This window comes from Pinus tabuliformis, chromosome 6 (assembly GCF_031772625.1).
Source record: "Pinus tabuliformis cultivar Carrire ecotype Pingquan chromosome 6, CPIR1, whole genome shotgun sequence".
Taxonomy (NCBI): domain Eukaryota; kingdom Viridiplantae; phylum Streptophyta; class Pinopsida; order Pinales; family Pinaceae; genus Pinus; species Pinus tabuliformis.
The window spans coordinates 1,495,096,263-1,495,116,186 of record NC_142292.1 but is presented as its reverse complement, the minus strand read 5'-3'; the positions used below and the strand labels follow the sequence as shown (position 1 = coordinate 1,495,116,186).

General features: G+C 38.9%; 1 protein-coding gene across 2 annotated transcripts in view; it reads left to right on the top strand.

Moving 5' to 3' along the window:
- The window catches only part of LOC149264328 (uncharacterized), a 60,865-nt gene extending 41,194 nt beyond the window's left edge, over positions 1–19,671 (top strand). Inside the window, exon 4 of one of the 2 annotated variants that reach the window (XM_089427946.1) lies at positions 19,442–19,671. In XM_089427946.1, coding sequence (XP_089284072.1) covers positions 19,442–19,462 — 21 coding nt within the window. In that variant the 3' untranslated portion in view covers positions 19,463–19,671. Of the gene's footprint in view, positions 1–17,943; positions 18,314–19,441 lie in introns of those variants that run through there. The other variant, XM_089427943.1, reaches the window with a different exon arrangement.
- Positions 19,672–19,924: the final 253 nt, after the last annotated feature.

Sequence of the window (19,924 nt, the reverse complement as noted above, 5' to 3'; positions counted from 1 at the left end):
CTTCAATAGTTCAGCAGAGAGAAATAGTACAAAATCAGAATTCTGTAATTTTATATTAGCAACAGCAAACCCTAGATCAGCAAAGTCAAACTTGGTCAAACGAGTTGAAATTGACCTCCAATATGCTTGGTCAATTTCCGGTCAACTAGCTGTCAAACAGCTTGAAGAAACATCGCTTGAACAACCCCAAAAGCACAGTCAAACTGCTGTTGGCTGAAGTCAACTTGTTGCCCAAATTTAGGGCAGTCAATGCTAGTCAAACCTGTGGACGGATTGCTTTGATTTTTGTGCCAAAATCTGCGGCCTGCCTAGGAGAGGCAGCCACACCAAAACTGCACCCTTGATGAGTTAAAGCTTGGTGAACGCAGGTCAAAGATGCCTTTAGCTGCCTCAGTGAAACTCGGTTAACGCAGTCAACAATTTATGCGTCCTCTTTCAGCGTGCGTCTTCTTGCTTCCCACGTGTGAGAGATCCTCTTCCTTGTGTATACCCAATCATACAAGGAGAGAGAGAAAAATGAAAGATGATGAGATGATTTGAAATGAATCAATCTCACCTGTATTTATATGATTTGTGCCACACATTTAGTTGCTGGCCGACCTTGACAATTTGTCAAGTAATTACAAATAAATTCATATCTCCATAAATACTTGTTGGAATCGGATGATCTTTAGATCAATCCTACACCACTCGACAAGAGGAATCTAGGAAAAATATCAGTTGCCATAAATGAGGTGACCCACATGGAGTTTGGCCCTAGTTGCCAATTTTAACAGTTTTTGTGATCAATGAATGAAATGATCCCCATCACATCGAAAGCTTGTCAATAGCATCTCCAAGGTTTTTGCAACTAACTCATTAGTATGCTTGTAGAAATTGTAATTTTAAAGAATAACAGGGTTTAGATACTGAAGCATCTATGGTTTGTAAACCCTAATAAAGGTTTGAGTTAGAGATACCTAGGAACAAAACCTTAACTAATCATTTTCATTGTAAAAAAACCTAGCTCTTGAGAATGATAGGAATGACGTCATGCTGATGTGAGGACAAGGCTAATGAAAAGGTCCAAGATTAAGAGGGAGTTGACTCTCCTAAAAAAAAAAGTATTCTACATCTCCTCTCTTTGATTACTAATCGTTGCTATTTTGTCTATGCACTTCGCTTAATGATATTTGTTCTTTCATAGTCTTCTAATAAAGTTTGCAAGTCAAATCAAGAACTATCTAAGCTTTATTAGTAGATGGAAGAATTGGAAGATAGTAGCAAAGTACGAAGATTTATCTAAATCATAATAAGAAGGAGAGCAATTTGAAGTATGCATCAAAGAAGTTGATTAGATGGTAGCATGAAAGCAAGACTTAATAAAAGGGAAGAAGTTCACTTACCTCTGTTGGAAAAAGGGAGCTGCAAGATTTTGGATGGATACATCATTACCTAAGTTGATTGGATTCCTGATTTATTCAAGGACACATCAATTGTGTTGGCAATGTTGATGACAAATAAAGATACTATTGATGGTTGGGAACTGGTATGATTTCTTGGAAGAGCATGAAGCATAATTCTGTTGCAATGCGAAGGAAGAAGATGTGAAGGCTTGTACAATCAACTGTGAAGAAGTTTGGCTCCATAAGGTGTTTGATGAACTACTTGATGACATGTTGGATTCGATTATGATATTTATTAAAGTTGCATGAAGATCGTCAGAGAACTAGGAAGGTCGAAGTGCTTTATGATTCGAGAGTATGATGCAGATAGGAGCCGAGAAGCTACAACAGATCTCCACGGAAGAATAGGTAGCTGATGTAAGGGAAGTATGAGTACTTCCGACACAAGCTTGGGCTTGTAGTGATCTCCTCCCTGGTTGAGAGGGAGTGAGGATGGAAACCTTGTTTTCCATGTGTCACGTATTATGGCCAAGACTAACAGTGGTAAGCCTAGTGCATGGACACTGGTAGGGAGAATGGTGGATTGGATAAGCATCGGGGGCGTACATTCTTGAGTCATATATTGTGGTTAACTAGGATTAACATCCTAAATTGGATACATGAACTTGGTAAAGAATGATCCGAAGGACTTACTTTTCCTTGGATTAGGAAATGGCCCTGTGAGGTCATACCTTGGGAATAGTCGAGTTGGGTATGTGCCTTGAGAGGTGGTGGTGTCCAAATTTAAATGCCTCCTAGCATTGTGCTCTAATCTAGTGGAGAGATAGAGCGTACTTGTCAAGGCCTTGGTATTTTGATAATGCTAGCTATGATGATGTAATCATCATTGATGCTTATCAATCTAGATCCTTTCTTATATGAATATTTCAACTTGAGACTAAACTGTTGAGTCATTATGAAGACCTTCGTAGTTAAGAGGGATTGTTGAAAATGTAACTAGAGTTGGTCTTCATAATGTGATATAATTTGATCATTTTCATTATTATTATTTTATTTTGGTCAAAGCATGTTCGTTATGCTTATAGAGTCAAAAAGAGTCAAAAAAAAATTATTATGAGTCAAAAGAAAACATATTTGAGTCATGTCCCTTTTGGACATTTGTAAGAAAAATGAATTTGAATTTTTGTTTGAGTCAAAGTCCACCAAATGAGCAAGTCAGCCCTCCTTGGGACAAATCGGCCTAGGCCTCCAAGAGCCACCTATTCGACCTCTTGGACAGATATATATAGAAGACATATTTGATCTATTTGGGACACAAATTCAAGCACAATACAAGAAGCATTTTTTTTGAACCAATGAAGAAGAAACAAACCTAAAAGAAAAAGGAAGAGAAACTCGCACATGTGGAAGAACCTTAATGAGAAAAAGGACGAAATTTTTTAAGTAGTTGAAGGTTTGTTTTTGTCCCCCTCTTTTGTAGGCCCGAAATTTCGAGGAGTTGACAAGTTTGACGTATGTTGAATTATGACTTTGGAGGTGACTTGGAGGAGGGTTGGACTTGGAATTTTGGTGGCAGTTCTGGTCTTGGTCTTGGTCTTGGATATCTCATTTTGATCTGATTCTATAAGAGAAGGATTGTTGTTGGGTTTTCCCCCTTGTGGGGTTTTGCCCTGGCTTGGAGCCTAATTATGGTGTCCCGTCTCTTTGTTTTTCCTGATTGATTGAACATTTGTATAATTGTTTGATGAAGAAGACATAACACATAATAAGAAACTAACATTCACAAGTAACTATAAAGAAGAGGAGTCGAGCTTTAAACTACTCTGTGTGATTTTGTAAGAACTCATTCTGGTTTAATTAGGAGTGTGTTTGGCTTCTTGTTTCTTATTTGTTGTAAGTTTCTAGGAGAGCTCCCTCCTTGGAGCCATTCCAGCAAAAGGGTACTCTTAAACCCGAAGGACATTGTTTATTTGAGTTTGAGAGGTATGAGATGCTCCTTGGCCCCTTCTAGTTACCTTGTAGTCTTATAGTTTATTACATGCATTTTGGGAAGCATTCTATATTCTGAAACATAGAAACCATAGAAATTGTTTGGGCCCTGAAGGTGTGGCAAGGGAATTAGAATTAGGCAGAATTGGGAACCTGGAACTAGTTGGGAAAATTTATCTTTGTGCAGAGTTGATAGACCACAAAGAGGTTCAAGAAATTAGAAGAGTTCTAAAAGTCCATGAGGAGCATATTCATTGCAATAAGAGGTTGCATGTTTTAGTGATTAGTGTTTAAAATACACTGATACTAAGAGGGGGGGCTGAATCAGTATCACTCAGTTTCAAACTTTTTCAATTTATTAGTCTTAAAAATTAAATCTCTTCACATAATCAACACAATGCTTGAACACATAAATTAAAATGAGAATCTAGACTTGAAGAAGAAATGCTTTTCAAGCAATCTTCAATTTATTACAACCAGTTGTGAGGACACCAATCCTCTGTAAGCACCAACTTACAAGATTAACAAGCCCCATCTTGTCAAGAAGAACAAGTGTTGAAATTAACAAGAGATATATTAAATTTACCAAGAGGAAAAACATTACATCAACAACAATCATAAAACATAAACATATGCACACAATATTTACCTTGGGAAAACCCCAACTTTGGGGGAAAACCCAACTAACAAAATTCCATTAGATCCCTTGGCCAAATCCCTAGCCAAGCCAACCTAGTGAACCTTCACTGCGCACATGCCCTGGCCCATTGCAATAGAGTTCCTCCCAACCTTTTAAAGGCTCCATTACATGAATTCCACGGGCACAAAACTATGGGCAACCAAAAAAACATGGGCCCAAAACCACTACTATTGACCTGATCAACTTTTACTCTTTCCCTAAGTCAAGTTTACCTAAAAATTCCCCCTTAAACTTTGACTTGGGGTTTCCCTTGACCAAATCCGACGAAACCAACCAAGTGAGTCACCCTCGCTCACTCTAGCCCTTACCTCCCTCAAAGTTTATACCAAGGGCATATGTTAACCCGGCGTGCCCCCTATCACCTAGGTTTAAATCCAAACTTTAACGGTAATTTCCCAAGGGTATGCATGCCTTAGCAAGTCTTATCGCAACATGCCCATTTACATGCAATAAAATTTTTACTCCATTATAATATTTTTTTTAATGTTGTTGCTCTCCCTTATATGACCATCCTCTCATTTTCACACATTTAGTACTCCTTTGTCTCACTACTCTCCTCTTCAAAGTTGACTTCCATTGTTGCAGCTCACCAATGAAACCATCATTTCATTGAATCATTTTTGTCAACCACTTTGCAAGTGCCTTTGACATACATTATAATTCACTCCATGAGTTTCACTGCTGCCATCTCACCATAACCTGAACCATATCCACTAGGGGCAACCCCCCATCGACATAAGGATGTGCTGCCACAAGCATTCGGTCGAGACTTTGATCACCACTGGCAGTGCCCATTAGTCCCTCTAGGTCATAGGTAGCAGAATTCACCCCTACATTATCGACACCCATTGTGGCTCCCCTCACATCCTTGGGAAGAAGACTCAACATGAGCAGTGACCTGGGCACACACCTCATGCTTCATGGTGGCATATTACCATCCCATCGTTTTGTCAATGCAGATTTTCTTAAAATGCATTCCATCGTTACTCATAATCACCATTGTAGTTGTCGTAGCCACGATTACTAGAGTCTCCTTGTCGCTGGTGTAGCAACTTCCCCGAAAACAGTGAGAATACTTCACAGGTTAATTTCACACTTGAAGCATTTCCTTTGTGGAAAACTTGGTGCTACCATTGCATTTGATCACCAAAATATTCATCCCCGTAGCCTTACTTTGGTGGGAAACCTAAAACCTCGACTTACTTAAATGTGTGAACTGTGAACCCTATTGCTTTGCCATCCATGACACAATCTCCCTTGTCGGCTAGATTCCCCCTCTACTTGGGGTACGAACCCATCTATGTTTTTCCATATAATCCGCAGCTATGAAATACATGACCTTTGCTTCCAAAATATGGGTTGTTCACCATTAGAGGGGTTATTTGAAAGTATCATTCACATACCTATGGCCTGCTTGACCATGATCCCCTTGGCCACTCTTGCACTAACTCCTCTATCGTAGAGCACAATATTGCCCATCACAAGCTTCAAATCTAACGTATTCACTAGGCACAAATTGCTTGTATTACCTTTGCTGGCATTGACAACATATATAAGTGGAAATTTCCCAGTTGGAAGTCCTTTCTTGTTGTACAACAACACCCCATTGTAGCTTGCACCATTGCCAAGCAGCATAAATGCCAAGAAATATTGATCCACAGTGCTTCCACCGATCATAGTAATACATAAAGCAACATTCGCCTTCATCATGGGATCTAGCCTCAAGTTACCACCCAAATAGGAGACAAATATCCCTTTCTCCATAGCCTTGAAGGCACCAAGTGCAATGCCATCTTTGTAATAAGGCACCGCGCCTCCACTCAATGATAGAGACAAAACATGGACATCTTCTTGCATGACCTGATGAAGCCCTGCCAGAATATCAGAGCCAAAACACCTTGAAGTCCAGCAAACTTTGCACACCACTACTCTACATCGATTTCTCCATCTACCAGGCCAAATAAACCCTTGGCAACAGAGGCATCCCCTTGAAGCCAAAATTGCTCTGATACCAAATGTTAAAATTAAGTGGAGAGATATTAAATTTATTGAGAGGAAAAATATTACATTAGCAACAATCATAAAATGTAAACATAATGCACACAGTATTTGTTGAATTTTTGTAGCTATGGTTGGTCTTCATAATTAATATTTTAGCTAGTGATGTATTTATGACTAGTGTTGCACGATTCGTACTCTTATAAGACTCGTCTAGCTATTCACTGGGTGAATGGTATAAGAATCAGGAACGATCCATATAAGACTTGGCAAAATACAAAAAAACCTTAAAATATGGTAAATTTTAAGCACAAAAAAGAAACTAATGACATTTCCAATCCTTATAAGTTAGTAAAACCACAATATATGCAAAATAATTTATAAGATCATCTCATAGCTATGATAGTACAACATAACATATTCGATTTTTGTAAGCAAAACATTTAGATAATGAATAAGAAAAGAAATAATGATTCCATAATCAAAATAGAAAATGGCAGTGAGTTCAAAATTCAAATACATGTCATAAATGATAAGTCATAGTCTCATAACAATCTTGAGTCTCATGCAGGACTATGCCAGGCTTATTTGGAGTTTCCATTTGAGATGGCAAACTAGAGAGATCCTCAGTCTCTTCATCAAGACAACTCAAATCAGGGGACTCCCCCACAACCCAATCAGACTCTAAATCAATACTATTTAATAAAATTGGATCTAGATCCTTTGGCTGCAGTTGTTTTGTGAGCATTTGAAGGTTGTAATAGATGAAAACCAACTTTTCCAACCTCTCATTCTCCAACCTGTTTCTCTTTTTGTTGTGGATGTGCTCAAATGCTAACCAATTGTGCTCACAAGTAGCAGCGCTATAGGGTTGACTCATAACTTTGATGGCAAATTCTTGTAACTGTGGTGCCTCAAAGCCACAATCTATCCACCAATGAGCTGTAAAAAAATAACAACAAAGATTATCAATTTGAAATGGCAAACATATAAAAGAAAACTAGCAAAATTACAAGCTATGTTCTAACGCTTTGCACTTACAAGGCATTTTCTTGTCCTTGAGACGTTGGCTTGAGCTGAATCAAAGCATGCCAGATGCTTCCTTGTACATATCTCATTGCATGTTGATTTTGTCCTGAATATCTTGATTTGGGAACATCTTATGAATGCATATCATGACACCTCTCTTCAACTTGAGAATTTTTTTAATGTTAGACCCCTCATTATAGAATAAGCTTGGATTGAGATATGCTCCTGCTGCATGCAATGGTCAATGTAGCTACTTGTCCCACCTGGAATCAATAAGTTGCCATAAAGGGAGATATTTAGATTCATCTCCCTTGTAGAAAGTCTTGATGGCCTCTTTGGCCCTATCCATGCCCTCATAAATATATCCCATTCCAAGTTTCTCCCCATGCATCAATCTCGAGACATTCACAAGGGGCTTGTTACCCACCACCAGTGGGTGACCCCTATAGGAGAAATTTGCTCCTAGATTCGTCTTCAACCGGCACCCAGCAACGCCTTGCAACCACCTAATAGCTCATGTGCCATCATCCTCTGCCACCTGAGCCAGCCATTATGTGCACTCGCCCATCTGTTATGATCATATGTTTGAAGGTGGGCCTTCCAACCCCGAAGGTATGGCTTCTCATTATGTAATTGGGGGTTTATGCTCGCTTTCCTTGGACACAATTGGACATGGAATAGTGGGGTGATTCAGCAGAAAGAATGGGCTTGGATTGCACCCTTGTTCTCTTGTCCCAACCTAGTGGTTAATCTTGTATCTTAGTCTCGTGGGATCTCCTCTATTGGCTACTAGCTTTAGGAGTGACACTACATGGGAAACCTTGACTGGTTGTGTGGTCCCACTTCCTGACACCATATATCTCACTCCCCTCTGCTCATTATAACCCCTTTCACACTTTTCCCATTTGGGTCCACATTTGTCCATTGGGTCCAGAAGGTGTTACCTACACCGCCACTTGTCCATGCTTTGGGTCGAGCCTAGAACGTGTTGAAGAAAGTGTAACTAGTTTCGGTATTTACAAATGTAATTTTGATCTTTTTACCTGTCAAGAAAAAGAAATATTATTTTTGTAAATTTTAAGAATGAGTTTCTTGCTCTTAACATAGGTCTAGGAAGATCAAAGAGTCAAAGTTATGTATAAGGAACTCTTCTTGAGCCTATGTGTAAATGAACATTGAATACTAGTCTAAAAAATCCCTCCAAGACAAGCACAATCCTCTTGATATAAAGAACAGTGATGTCGGCTCAAATGAAGTGACACAACACTTCACTGTCATGTCGGCTTATTTATAGAGACGTGACAACTATAAATAGCTCGCTGAGGTCACCACAGAAAACAACACTCTCAGATGTCTTTGAGATTTCGGATGAAGGTACAGGAGCTCTGAAATCTCAGACAAGTGCAGTAAGAAACTCGGACTTATCTGCAATCTCGGATGGGTACAAGAGGTGCAGGAATTTCGGATTAGGAGCAGCAGTTCAGGATCTCGGATGAGGAAGTGTCACTGCAATCTCGGATGGATGATACAGTGAGATACTCTCGGCATGATGGAAGGACATAGTCTCCTCCTCGGTACAAATCTCAGCACTGTCATAACCATAGTAAGGATGATCTAAGTAATCCTTCTATACTACACACTGTCTAGGCATGATGGAAGTATTTCATAGTAATACATTGTCTCGGTATGATGAAAGGATCTCACAGTAACACGTTGCATCGACATAATTGAAGGAACTCATAGTAACACACTATCTCGGCATATAGGTGCAGTCACAATCTTGTTCTTGATGAAGATATAAAGGTGATAATGAGATTGTCGTAATGTCAGTGAATCTATACTCAGCTCTTCTATACATATGAAGACCTCAGTGATGGAGCAGCAGTGATGATGATCTCAGCAGTGATGTAGAAGAGGATTGGTGTTTTGGTCTTGGAGTGGCCTAATAGGTCAGGGGTCAAGGTCTTGGTATTCGTTAATTGGAATCTCTATATGAAGAATTTTGTGCGGGCTTTCCTCTCCAAGAGGGAGAGGTTTTGGCCCTGGCAGAAAGCCAACATCGCGTGTTCTTGTCTCTTTTGTTTTTGGTAGCTATTTGATGAACTAAGAAGACACATTCTAATAATAACAAGTGAAGACTATGCTAAGAAGAAAAGTTAAAACTCCTCACAAATAGTTATCAAGCTAAGAAGAATCACATTAACTATAAGTGCCCTAGATTCTTCAACAAAACAATGCCTCGAAGGTTGATGCAGCTAAAAAGAAAGTTAAAAGCATAATTTGGCACTTATAATAGGAAATGTACCACAAAATGCAAAAGATGGTCGGGACATAAGAATTTAGCACATGGGCAAAAGCCAAACATGAGCTCTACCCCTTATCATTATGGCCATCACACTGTTTCCTAGGGCCCCTATGTGTGCCCCCTTGCATCATTAAGGAACCCATGATCGTCCCAATCCCTGGTGGGCGATGAGCCGCCCAAACTTAAGGGGGTAATCACTTCCATATCATACACATCATGCTCTCATCCCATGGAGCCCCAAGCAGTTAAAAGAAAGAAAAATAAAAAAAAAGGCAAAAGGCATAGAAGAAGGGTGGAAAAACAAAGGTTGGAGTAACTCATGTACCACGATTGCTCCCTCCTACATCTATACACCCAATGTGTGGGATTCCCTCATTATAGCTACCCTTGTATCATGGCATGTGGCTTGAAGCCTTCCCTATTGCCCCACTTCGTTCCACCATCATTTCACATGATCCCTGCCATTTGACGGATGTACCATGGACTTGTTGCTCCCTTACAGGTTGAAACCACCTACTAGGGTCTTTTATTAACCTCTCTTCTTGAGCGAGGAAACACATGTACTTTCTAAAGCCCATTTGGAAGGGCATGCCACTATGAAGTGTCCACTTTTGCCCCTGGTTTTCAAGCTTATTTACTCAATTACACTAATGAATTGTTGTACTGGAAGGTGAGGAGATGCATTGGATCTTATACAGGATTGAGGGTGGGTCTCCATTTGGAGTTGGTCCCCCTCTACAGGGTCTAAGCCCTCCAGAGGGTCATAATGGCATTTGTAGGGTGAGTGTTGAGAGCCATGGGCCTCCACCACAACAGAGCATTGATTGCCATGCCATGGGCTTCTTCAACACCACATACTGCTTGTGCGTGCCCCAGCTATACAGAGGTGATGATGTACTTGGACCATGTTGCCCAGTCAGCCACACTCTTGTACCTGACACTTGGCAGTTGATCCAGGGCCCAGATGGGGTTCTGTCTCATCCGGAGAGACATGGGAGGGCTTATGTCATCATTCTAGCCCTTATTGATGGAGCATTGACATGTTTGATCCAGTTGGAGACCCATGAGACCCTTGATCGTGCCCCACATCCACTTGGGAGCACCATAATTGTTTTGCTTGGAAACCAAGGGGCCACTCCCTTGGTCATCATTTTGGGAGCCCTCCTTTTCATCATGGTACATGGAGGACTTATCTTGGCCTTCCAACGGTCTTTTGCACCATTATTCTATCATTTCGGCCTCATTAGGAAGGTTTAGTTTGTACTTTTGAGCTATTTGGTTGGCTTGTCACCAATAGGGCTATTACTTGCACATTAAAATATTTATTACGGGCTAAATTAGGCTAATTATACCAAATCGAACTTCTAAAGGCTCATATAAATACAATGAGAGCCTCATTTGTAGCTCATCATCAGTTGGATTGGGATTTCTCTTGTCAAAAGAATTTGGACCTATAATTGATGGAAGAAATTGGTAGTTATTAATGCATATTGATGTTTAGGATATTCGCTAACTTGCCTTGGAGCTACTATTTGCAAATGTGATGGATGGATATACTCGCATTATCTTGTAAGTGTTGTTTTGATGTTATATATTTACCTTGTTACATGTTTAATGTATGGAATGTAATGTCATAATCTTACATGTGCCCTAATTAAATGTGAATTCATGAAAACACTGGGATTTTGAGGTATTGCATGCATTACATGTTAGATAATTATTGAATTGAGGCTTTTGTGATCCATATCCAATTTTTGAGACAGATTTTCGTTGATAATCACATCAAAATTCATTTGTCGACGCGTTTCGAACCAACAAGTGTGGTTCATAAAGGCTTATTTTGCTTGTTGCGTCCTCAAACCTCCATCAACCTTTGCCAAATGAAGTATAAATACCTCTTGTAGCCAAGTTGTTGCCTCTCTAGGGTTAGCAAAAGCTGCATAGGTCTCCTTGATAGAGTGAAATTCCTTCATCAAAGGGAATTTTGACTCCATTTCTCCCAATTTAAAAGGCATTGGTCCTAATCCTAGTTGATCAACCTAAAACATCTTCTTTTCTCACCCTTTTTTAATTTTCTACCCTGACCCTAGAAGGTCATCTAGGGCCTAGTGCTAACTACATTGGAAAAAGTCAATTTGTGGAGCGAGTTGGTAGGATACCGCTTTTGGGTTTCCTCTAGTTCCCCTCAAAATTTGAAGCAATTCCCGTGGCTTGAAAGAAATCTCAAGCCCTAGCTCCTAAATTGATTCTATCCTTGAACTTCTCTAGTTAGCAGCGTTTCCAAAGGTCATATGCTCTTGAAAACTCAAAGGAAGTTAATCATTCATCAACCTTTCTCATCCTTGTTTGACCTAGATATCTCTTTGAGAATCATCTTCTAACGCTAGGCCTTGCTTGGATTTCCTATAGGTCTCTCTTGTGGTCCCAAACCTTTATATGGTTATTATCCTACAAAAAACTAAGAAAGACTTTGCATCTTTAGGAAGCCTTTGGTCTAGGAGTGTACCTTGTCATTGAATAATGTTAAATTTGGCAACTAGGGCCAAACTTCACCTTGGACAACTCATATGAGGCAGCTGATATTTTTATTGGATTCCTCTTTCTGAGAGGTGTAGGATTGATCTAAAGATCATCTCATTCTGACATGTACAAATGGAATTATGAATTTATTTCTATTATGGACAAATTGCCAACGTTGGCCAGTGATCTAATTTAGACCCTCAAGCCCACAATGTTGCATATAAATAGAAGGAGCCTCCTCCTCATTTAGACACTTCACTCACATCTCTCTCTCCTTTCATGATTGGATACAGATTTTTGAGGCAGCTCTCCACACATGTAAAGAAGGACAGTTTTTTTCTGTTCTTGCGTTGATTGAAGTTGCAGTAAGGGTTTTGACCAGCAACGTACACCTGTTTGACTGCGTTTTTGTGAGGGATATCTCTGTTTGGGCAGGCCGCATTTTTGGGCATAAAAATCGAGGCAGACTGTACTGTTTGACCAACGTTGACTACATAAGGGTTTGACTGCAGCGTTGACTTTTGTTGACTAGGTTTGACGAAATATTTTTGGACTGTTTTTGGGTTGATTTGTGTAGGAATTTACAAGGTAAGTTCTTTAGATAGAACACCAAAAGACACTGCGCACAAACAGATCACAGATCAATAAACCAATATTCTTGACGTGGTTAAAACCCTCAAAGAGGGAAACAGTCCACAACATGAGCCAACGCGGCCACTTCAAGCAATTTATTAATGTAAAAGAAAGAAAATTTACATAAGTTTCTCTCATGAACAGTCACCTTACAAATGACCCTCCATGCTCTTTAAATAGAGATCATGGACCAATCGGGTGTTAAGCCATAGATCAAGTGTCGGTAATACCGAGAGAGAATGAACTGTTGGATCATTTCATGTCTAGAACATATCGTGACCGTCAGATTGTAAGTTACAAAAGTACATAGTAAAGAAACACACTTTACCTAACTCTACACTAGACCAAGTTATACTTAATTATTTACTATGTGTCGGAATATCCTAACATCCCCCATTAAGAACAACTTGGGATAGGATTGAAGGATGTATAAATATGACACAATAGGAGAAAGAAGGAGGCATTAGAGCCTATCCCCCCTTAGTGACAACTTCCTGAACTCCAACCATAAATTGAAGTTTAGTAAACTTCGCCTCTGTGAGAGCCTTTGTAAAGATGTTTGCAACTTGATCATCAATTGAACAATATTGCACTTTAAGAACATGGTCATGAATGAGCTTTCCGATGAAGTGCATGTGTAGTTCAATGTGTTTGTTGCACTGATGTTGGACTGGATCTTTGCATAGTTGAATGACACTTTGATTATCACACCAAAGTGTAGTTGGATGTTGCTGCTGAAAGCCAAACTCTGATAGTATCTGACGAAGCCACAAGGCTTCCTTTCTAGCTTCTACGGCGCCACGATACTCTGCTTCTGTTGAAGAAAGAAATATGGCACTTTGTTTCTTGCAAGCCCATGTAATAGGTCTAGAACCAAGAGTGAAGACATAACCTGCAGTAGACTTCTGATCATCAGGGTCACCAACACAATCGGAATCAATAAAACCAACCAATAGAGGAGATGCTTCTACACTGTAATGAATCCCAAACTGAACTATACCTCAAACATAACAAAGTATTCTTTTAGCTGCTTTCCAATGACTTTAATGTGGGTTTTGCATAAACCGAGCAATAAGGTCAACAACAAAGGAAAGTTCAGGACGGGTATGGGTCAGATACAAAAGTTTTCCTACAAGCTGATGGTATAAGGTAGCATCAACTTCAGGGGAAGTACAAGTGACTGAAAGTTTGGCTCCAAACTGAAAGGGAGAAGGGGTTGGCTTACAATCTTCCATGTGAAAGTGGCGTAGAAGATCACAAACATACTTGGACTGGGAAAGGGAAATACCTTCCTTGGATTGCAAGACTTGAAGACCAAGAAAATAATGCAAGTGTCCTAAGTCTGTCATTTCAAACTGTTTTTTAAGGCTGGACTTCACATGGTTTATAAGGTTGGGATCACAGGGGAGAAGGTTTCCATATAGTCGATGCCTTCAACTTGTGAAAAACCCTCAGCAACAAGACGAGCTTTATGTTTATCAACTTTTCCATCTGGTCCAAACTTGGTTCTGTAGACCCACTTGCATCTAACAAGTTTTCGTCCCTTTGGAAGAGGAACAAGATCCCATGTATCATTTGCCAATAATGAACGATATTCTTCATTCATAGCTGCGTCCCAATCTGGATGGCCTGAAGCTTCGGCAAAGGTGTCAGGATCACAATTCACTAAAGCTTGAGCCAGTAAAGAAGAAGCTCTATCGAACTGAGAATGTGTACGTCGTTGATCTGTAGGATCACTTGCAAGAGCACCTGCTGCATCCCGAGTAGCACGGACCCATTTTGGAAGCTAAGGAGCTGAAGGAGGATTCCGAGAAGGTCGGGGAGGATTATCATCCTCGTTGTCATCATCTGAAGAAGAAATATTTTCAGAAGTAGAAGGGATAGAGAGAGGTGGCACATCTGTCGAACTAGGCTCGTAGGCCAATATATTTTCAGCAAACTTTACATCTCTTCTAATGATAACATTTTTGGACTTAGGTGGAAGAAGTCTATATCCTTTGACATCTTCAGAATATCCATCAAAAATACATTTTCACTCTTAGGTTCTAAGGCTTTACGTTTCTCATCGGGAATGTGGGCCCATGCTTCACTTCCAAAAACACGAAAGTGACTTACATCTGGTTTAATTGAGCTCCATGCTTCTTTAGGAGTTATATTCTTTAAAACCTTAGTAGGAGTGCGATTTACTATGTAATTTGCACAGTTAATTGCTTCTACCCAAAAATTAAGACTAAGTCCTTTAGATTGAAGCATACAATTAGCCATTTCCTTTAAGGTGTGATTCTTCCTTTCAACTACACCATTTTGTTGTGGAGTATATGGAACAATATGTTGCATTTGAATTCCATGCTCAGTGCAAAAGTTGATGAATTTGATGTTAACATATTCTCCGCCATTATCAAATCTTAGCTTAAGAATTTGATGTCCAGATTGTTTCCCAACAAAGGCCTTAAAGGCCAAGAACATGTTAAATACTTCACTCTTGAGTTTTAAGAAGTATACCCAAGTGCGTTTGGAGAAATCATCAATGAAAGTTAAGAAATACTTGTAGCCGGAGAATGAAACAACTGGTAGTGGACCACATAAATCACTATGCACACGCTGTAAAGGGGTTGAGGCGTGCCAAGAGGCACGTTTTTCAAAACTATCCCAATGATGTTTTTCGAGTACACATCTGGAACAAACACCATCTCTGCAAGATACCATAGGAAGATCTGTCACCATATTTTCTTTACATAGATTTTGAAGGGAGCGATAGTTTAAGTGACCAAATCGTTCATGCCAAAGTTTGCTCACTTCATCATTATGAGCAACAAATACCGAGGGAAGAGTTGATGACCCAAAGTTGTTAAACTTATACAACCTTGTAGAATCATCAACAATGCTAGTAGCTAAAATCTGTCTAGGATCTCTTAGGTCCTTAATTACAACACCATGAGGTGAAAATTCAACGATTTTACTTTCACCTGAATGAGTTATCTAATATACAGATAGAAGGTTGCAGGATAAAGTTGGAACATATAATACATCATTAAATTGACCATTGTCTAGATGAATAGTTCCAGTCCCTACAACACTAAGAGATCTATCATCACCAACATATATATTTTTGGTGTTACAATCATTTAAAGAAGAAAACGTGGCTTTGTTTTTGGCCATGTGATAAGAAGCTCCAGAATCAATGAGCCACTCATGAGAATGAGAAGAAGAAGATACATTTAGTGCATAACCAAACCGAGATGCTTGACAACCACATGTAGAAAGTGTTATTCCTGAATATGAAGTTGAAGTTGAAGAGTGCTCCAAATGGATGTTATGTTTCTTCATTGTTGCTTCCAAGGCTTCCATCTTCTTAAAGCATTTGGATTCTAAGTGGCCATCTCGATTACAAAAGTTGCAATGTCTATCAGTCTTCTTCCCTTTGTTTTTATTTTCCTTATCATTTTGTTGAATTGATTTTTGATTTTGAGACTGAAAGTGCTTAGGACCCTTGATTGGTTTAGGACCATTCTTTTTAGGATGCTGCTTCTTAGGATTTTTTGAACTTGGTTGTCGCTGGGCGGCTAAGGCTTTCTTAGAAGAGTTTCTAAGATTAAGAAGACCAAGATGTAAGAGTTTTTCTTGTTCTCTTATTAAAGAATCACAAAAGGAATCAAAAGAGGGGGGCTTGTAGGCTTGTCCTTGAAAAATAAAGGCTTCTCTAGTAGAATGGAAGGTGGGAACAAACACAAAGTAGGCTGGCCCCAACTTATTAAGAATGGAATAGATAAGGCTACCATCTTCTTTCTTAACTTTAACATCTTCCAAGAGAAGTCTAAGGGTCTTGAACTTGGACAAAAAACCTTCAATGGAAGAAAAATTATGTTGATCAGTAGTTGTCATTGATGTCAACCCAAGTAGCACTAGGGGCTACCTCGATCTTGCATGGGCTTTTTGACTTGACAACTTACTCTATTCTGAGTCAAGAATCTTCTACTGGTCGAGATGTTTCCGTTGATATATGGCACACCATGTAATTCTTCACGGTTTGAGAGATATTCATGTTTGAAGTTAGTAACCCCAGTTAGTGGGCTAAAACCGTATGGAGTTGTGGCATGGCACTCATAATTGGTTGTGGTCATTGAATAGTCAATAATTAATAATAAAAAATTGCTCCTAAAATCCCTCCAACGTTCACTTGTTGAGGACCCTCTCAACTCAAGACATTCATATAAATAATGACCCTCATATCCTCCTCTAGTAGTGATTTTGTGGCTTCAAACATGTCATTGTGGCATTTTAGCTATAACTTTGTTTTTATGAAGCTTCAGAAGTTGAAATTAAAACCCATTTGAGCCGAAATCTTGATGAACCTCGTGACCGAATTTCAAATCTTAGTTCGCTATATTTTCAGAGATATGATCTGAGTAAGTTAGGGTTTTTGCAGGTTCCTGAATTCCATGTCAAATAGGTGATGTTGGGAAAATCGCCATAACTTTCTCTTTGAGCATCGGATTCAAATTTCGTAAATAAGCACAGAAAGAGGACGGATTGTAGTTTGTTGAGTAGTGTTTTCAGGACCTAAGGTCGCAACAGTGACACGTGACACTTCGTACAAGTTCACTCTACTAAAGCAGTCTATAATCAGGTCATCGTGGGAGATTGAGCATAACTCTTTCTTGAAGAATCTAATCTTGATCAGACCTGTGGGGTTCGAAAGAGGACTCAGATCGGCTACCACAGGACGAAATTTCAGACCCTGGAGAGTCGAAATTACATAGATACAACAGATTCAATATCGAGCTCCTAGAAGTCAAGAAAAAACATGCATTCAAGGATCACTGCATTAAGGACCACGCATCAACAGCCAAGGGTAAGTCTCCTACAACAAGGTATGTATGATTAGTGTTTACATTTGAATTTTGAGTATCATCTCTTACATATGTTTTTGCAAGACAACGTAAGTATATACAGGGTTTCGGTTATATCTCTATATCCCTATATGTCACAGTTAGTTTTGATACCACATTTCGAATGTCCTATTCTTGATACTACACATTTGATGCTACATATTCTTGATGTTACACCAAGTCTACTAAATCTATATGATGTTGCAAGTTCATGTTACTTGTCTTGTCATTATTTTAATGTTTGATGATATTAGGTGTTCCTGTTTAATCTTGTTATTCTTTATCATATTTATTCTTAAGTTCAGTCATCGATGCTCAGTTTTTCTCGTTGGTTTGCTATTCTGAGGAGCTAAGAGAAATCCATTGTGGATATTAAACTTCTACCCATGTTTTGGCTTTCTATTTTACAATGAGGTGATATTGTAAAATAAATTAGTTTCTTGCATTGGTAGCAGAAAGGGGATCCTGGTTTTAATCTAGATTTTCTTCTAGCAGGAATTTTATGATGAAGCCATGTCAACAGCCTTAAGGGTGACTGTTATAAAAAAGGGTGAGCTTCGACTTCATATTGGGCAGCCTATTGAGGAAGTAGAAAGCAGAATAATCAAGATTGGGAGTGCAATATACAGTGAGAAGAATATTGGCAACCAACCACCTGACATTGATTCCTTTGATGGCTTTGGCAATAGAGCTTTCAGTCCTTCGTAGCATACAAAACATTGACATTGAAACTTCATTACAAATTCCATCATGCCAAAGCAAAGCTGTTTTTTTAATCTTACGGTCAACTTTCATTCTTTATGCTCCTCCATTTTTATGTATTTTTTTCCCGGATTCTTTCTCAGAGGAGTGCTGAGAAAGAAAAGCCTTCAGATATATTCTGAAAGGACAGTACATTTGGCACAATTTTTCATCATTAAATGGAGATGTATTTTCTGAGAATAATATTTGAACTAGGCTTCATGGTCTGAACCTCAGTATTTTCAAGAATACAGCTATCTTCCACGATGGAAACCATCGGCAAGCAAGTAGTTCAAGCCATGAGATAAAGAAATGTGTAGCATAACCCATTCATCCATGTATCCTTTTCATTTTCACAATAGCATAACTATTCAGAATAGGTATTCTTGTCTGGAATCTGGATAGTACTTGACTAAGAGTACTGTCTGCTGAGAGAGGCCTTTTAGATCTATAGAATTTTTTTTAAGCTTAGCATCTTATTCTGAAATTGTCAGTACAGGTGCAACTATATGCTGGCCCTTCAAGCCAGTTTAAATCAAGTAGCACAATTTTGGCCAGTTTAGTCTGGCTTCAGCTCCAGCCCCGATTGTGTAAATTTCTGGCAACCTGTAATAGCTCATAGATTTTTAAATATGAAGGGTGAATGAAGTGAATGTCTGTCACCAGACCTTGGTACTAAACATATGGAAAAATCAGGAAACGATCTGTTCCATGATAAGGGTATTCCTTTTTGAATTTGAGATTCTAATTCAGTACTCCCAGAAAAAAGAAACAACACACCAGCGCTTTACAGTTTACAATGCCAGTATGCCGTAAAGAATTCCATAACACAGATATACAATATGGGATTCTCTATATCATTTCATTCCCTTGTCATGTAATGCTGTTCGTCATGTTGAAGTAACAGCTAGTTGAATCAAATTAGTTTGTGTAATATGCTCTCTGGGAGGGATTGGGACAAGGCAAAAAAACGGTGTCAAATATTGAAGAACTATTTAATGAATGTTTACCATTCTCCCTTCTACTATCAATTTTGACAATATATTTTGTGCGGAGGCAATACTGTGTACCTTCAATACTAGGCATTCATTTGTATATTGTTCAATGTTATTTCTTAATGAGTTTCCTTGCTCAAGGTTCCATACTTGTATCTTAATCTCTTATGGATCAATTAGCTGAGTGACATTTTGATTTATTTGAAAGTTTTAACTATAAGCAGTTTATCAAACATACAGTTTGTTGTATGGATCAGAGTACAGAATTTCCTGAGTGAGAATTACTGACGACATATGCATTTGATGGACTGGAAAATGACCTTTATTCAGGTTCATGAAAAAGCAGACCAAATGTCATATAATATTATCTTGTTTCTAGGAGAATGCTAATAATTACAAGCATGCTTGTTGGCTCCATCTTTTGTGGTGTTTGGGAAGCTGTAAACTAATTTTCTCTTGCAAATAAAGGGAATATTACAATTGTTTTCGTGCAGTCCAATAAACTAATGTGTATCATTGATAACTTCTTTTTATGTTAAAGTGTGGATTTACCAGAGGAAGACGCCAAGTTTAAGAAATTATTTATTTATTTTCAAGTATGAAATACATATCTCCAACTCGCCTTACCGAGCGTATACCAGATTTGTGAGAAGGTTGGTGTTTTGTCAACATAGGGCTCAAGGCTATTACTATATACTCATTAAGGACTTAACATGTTACTTGCAGTAATTGAACTAGGG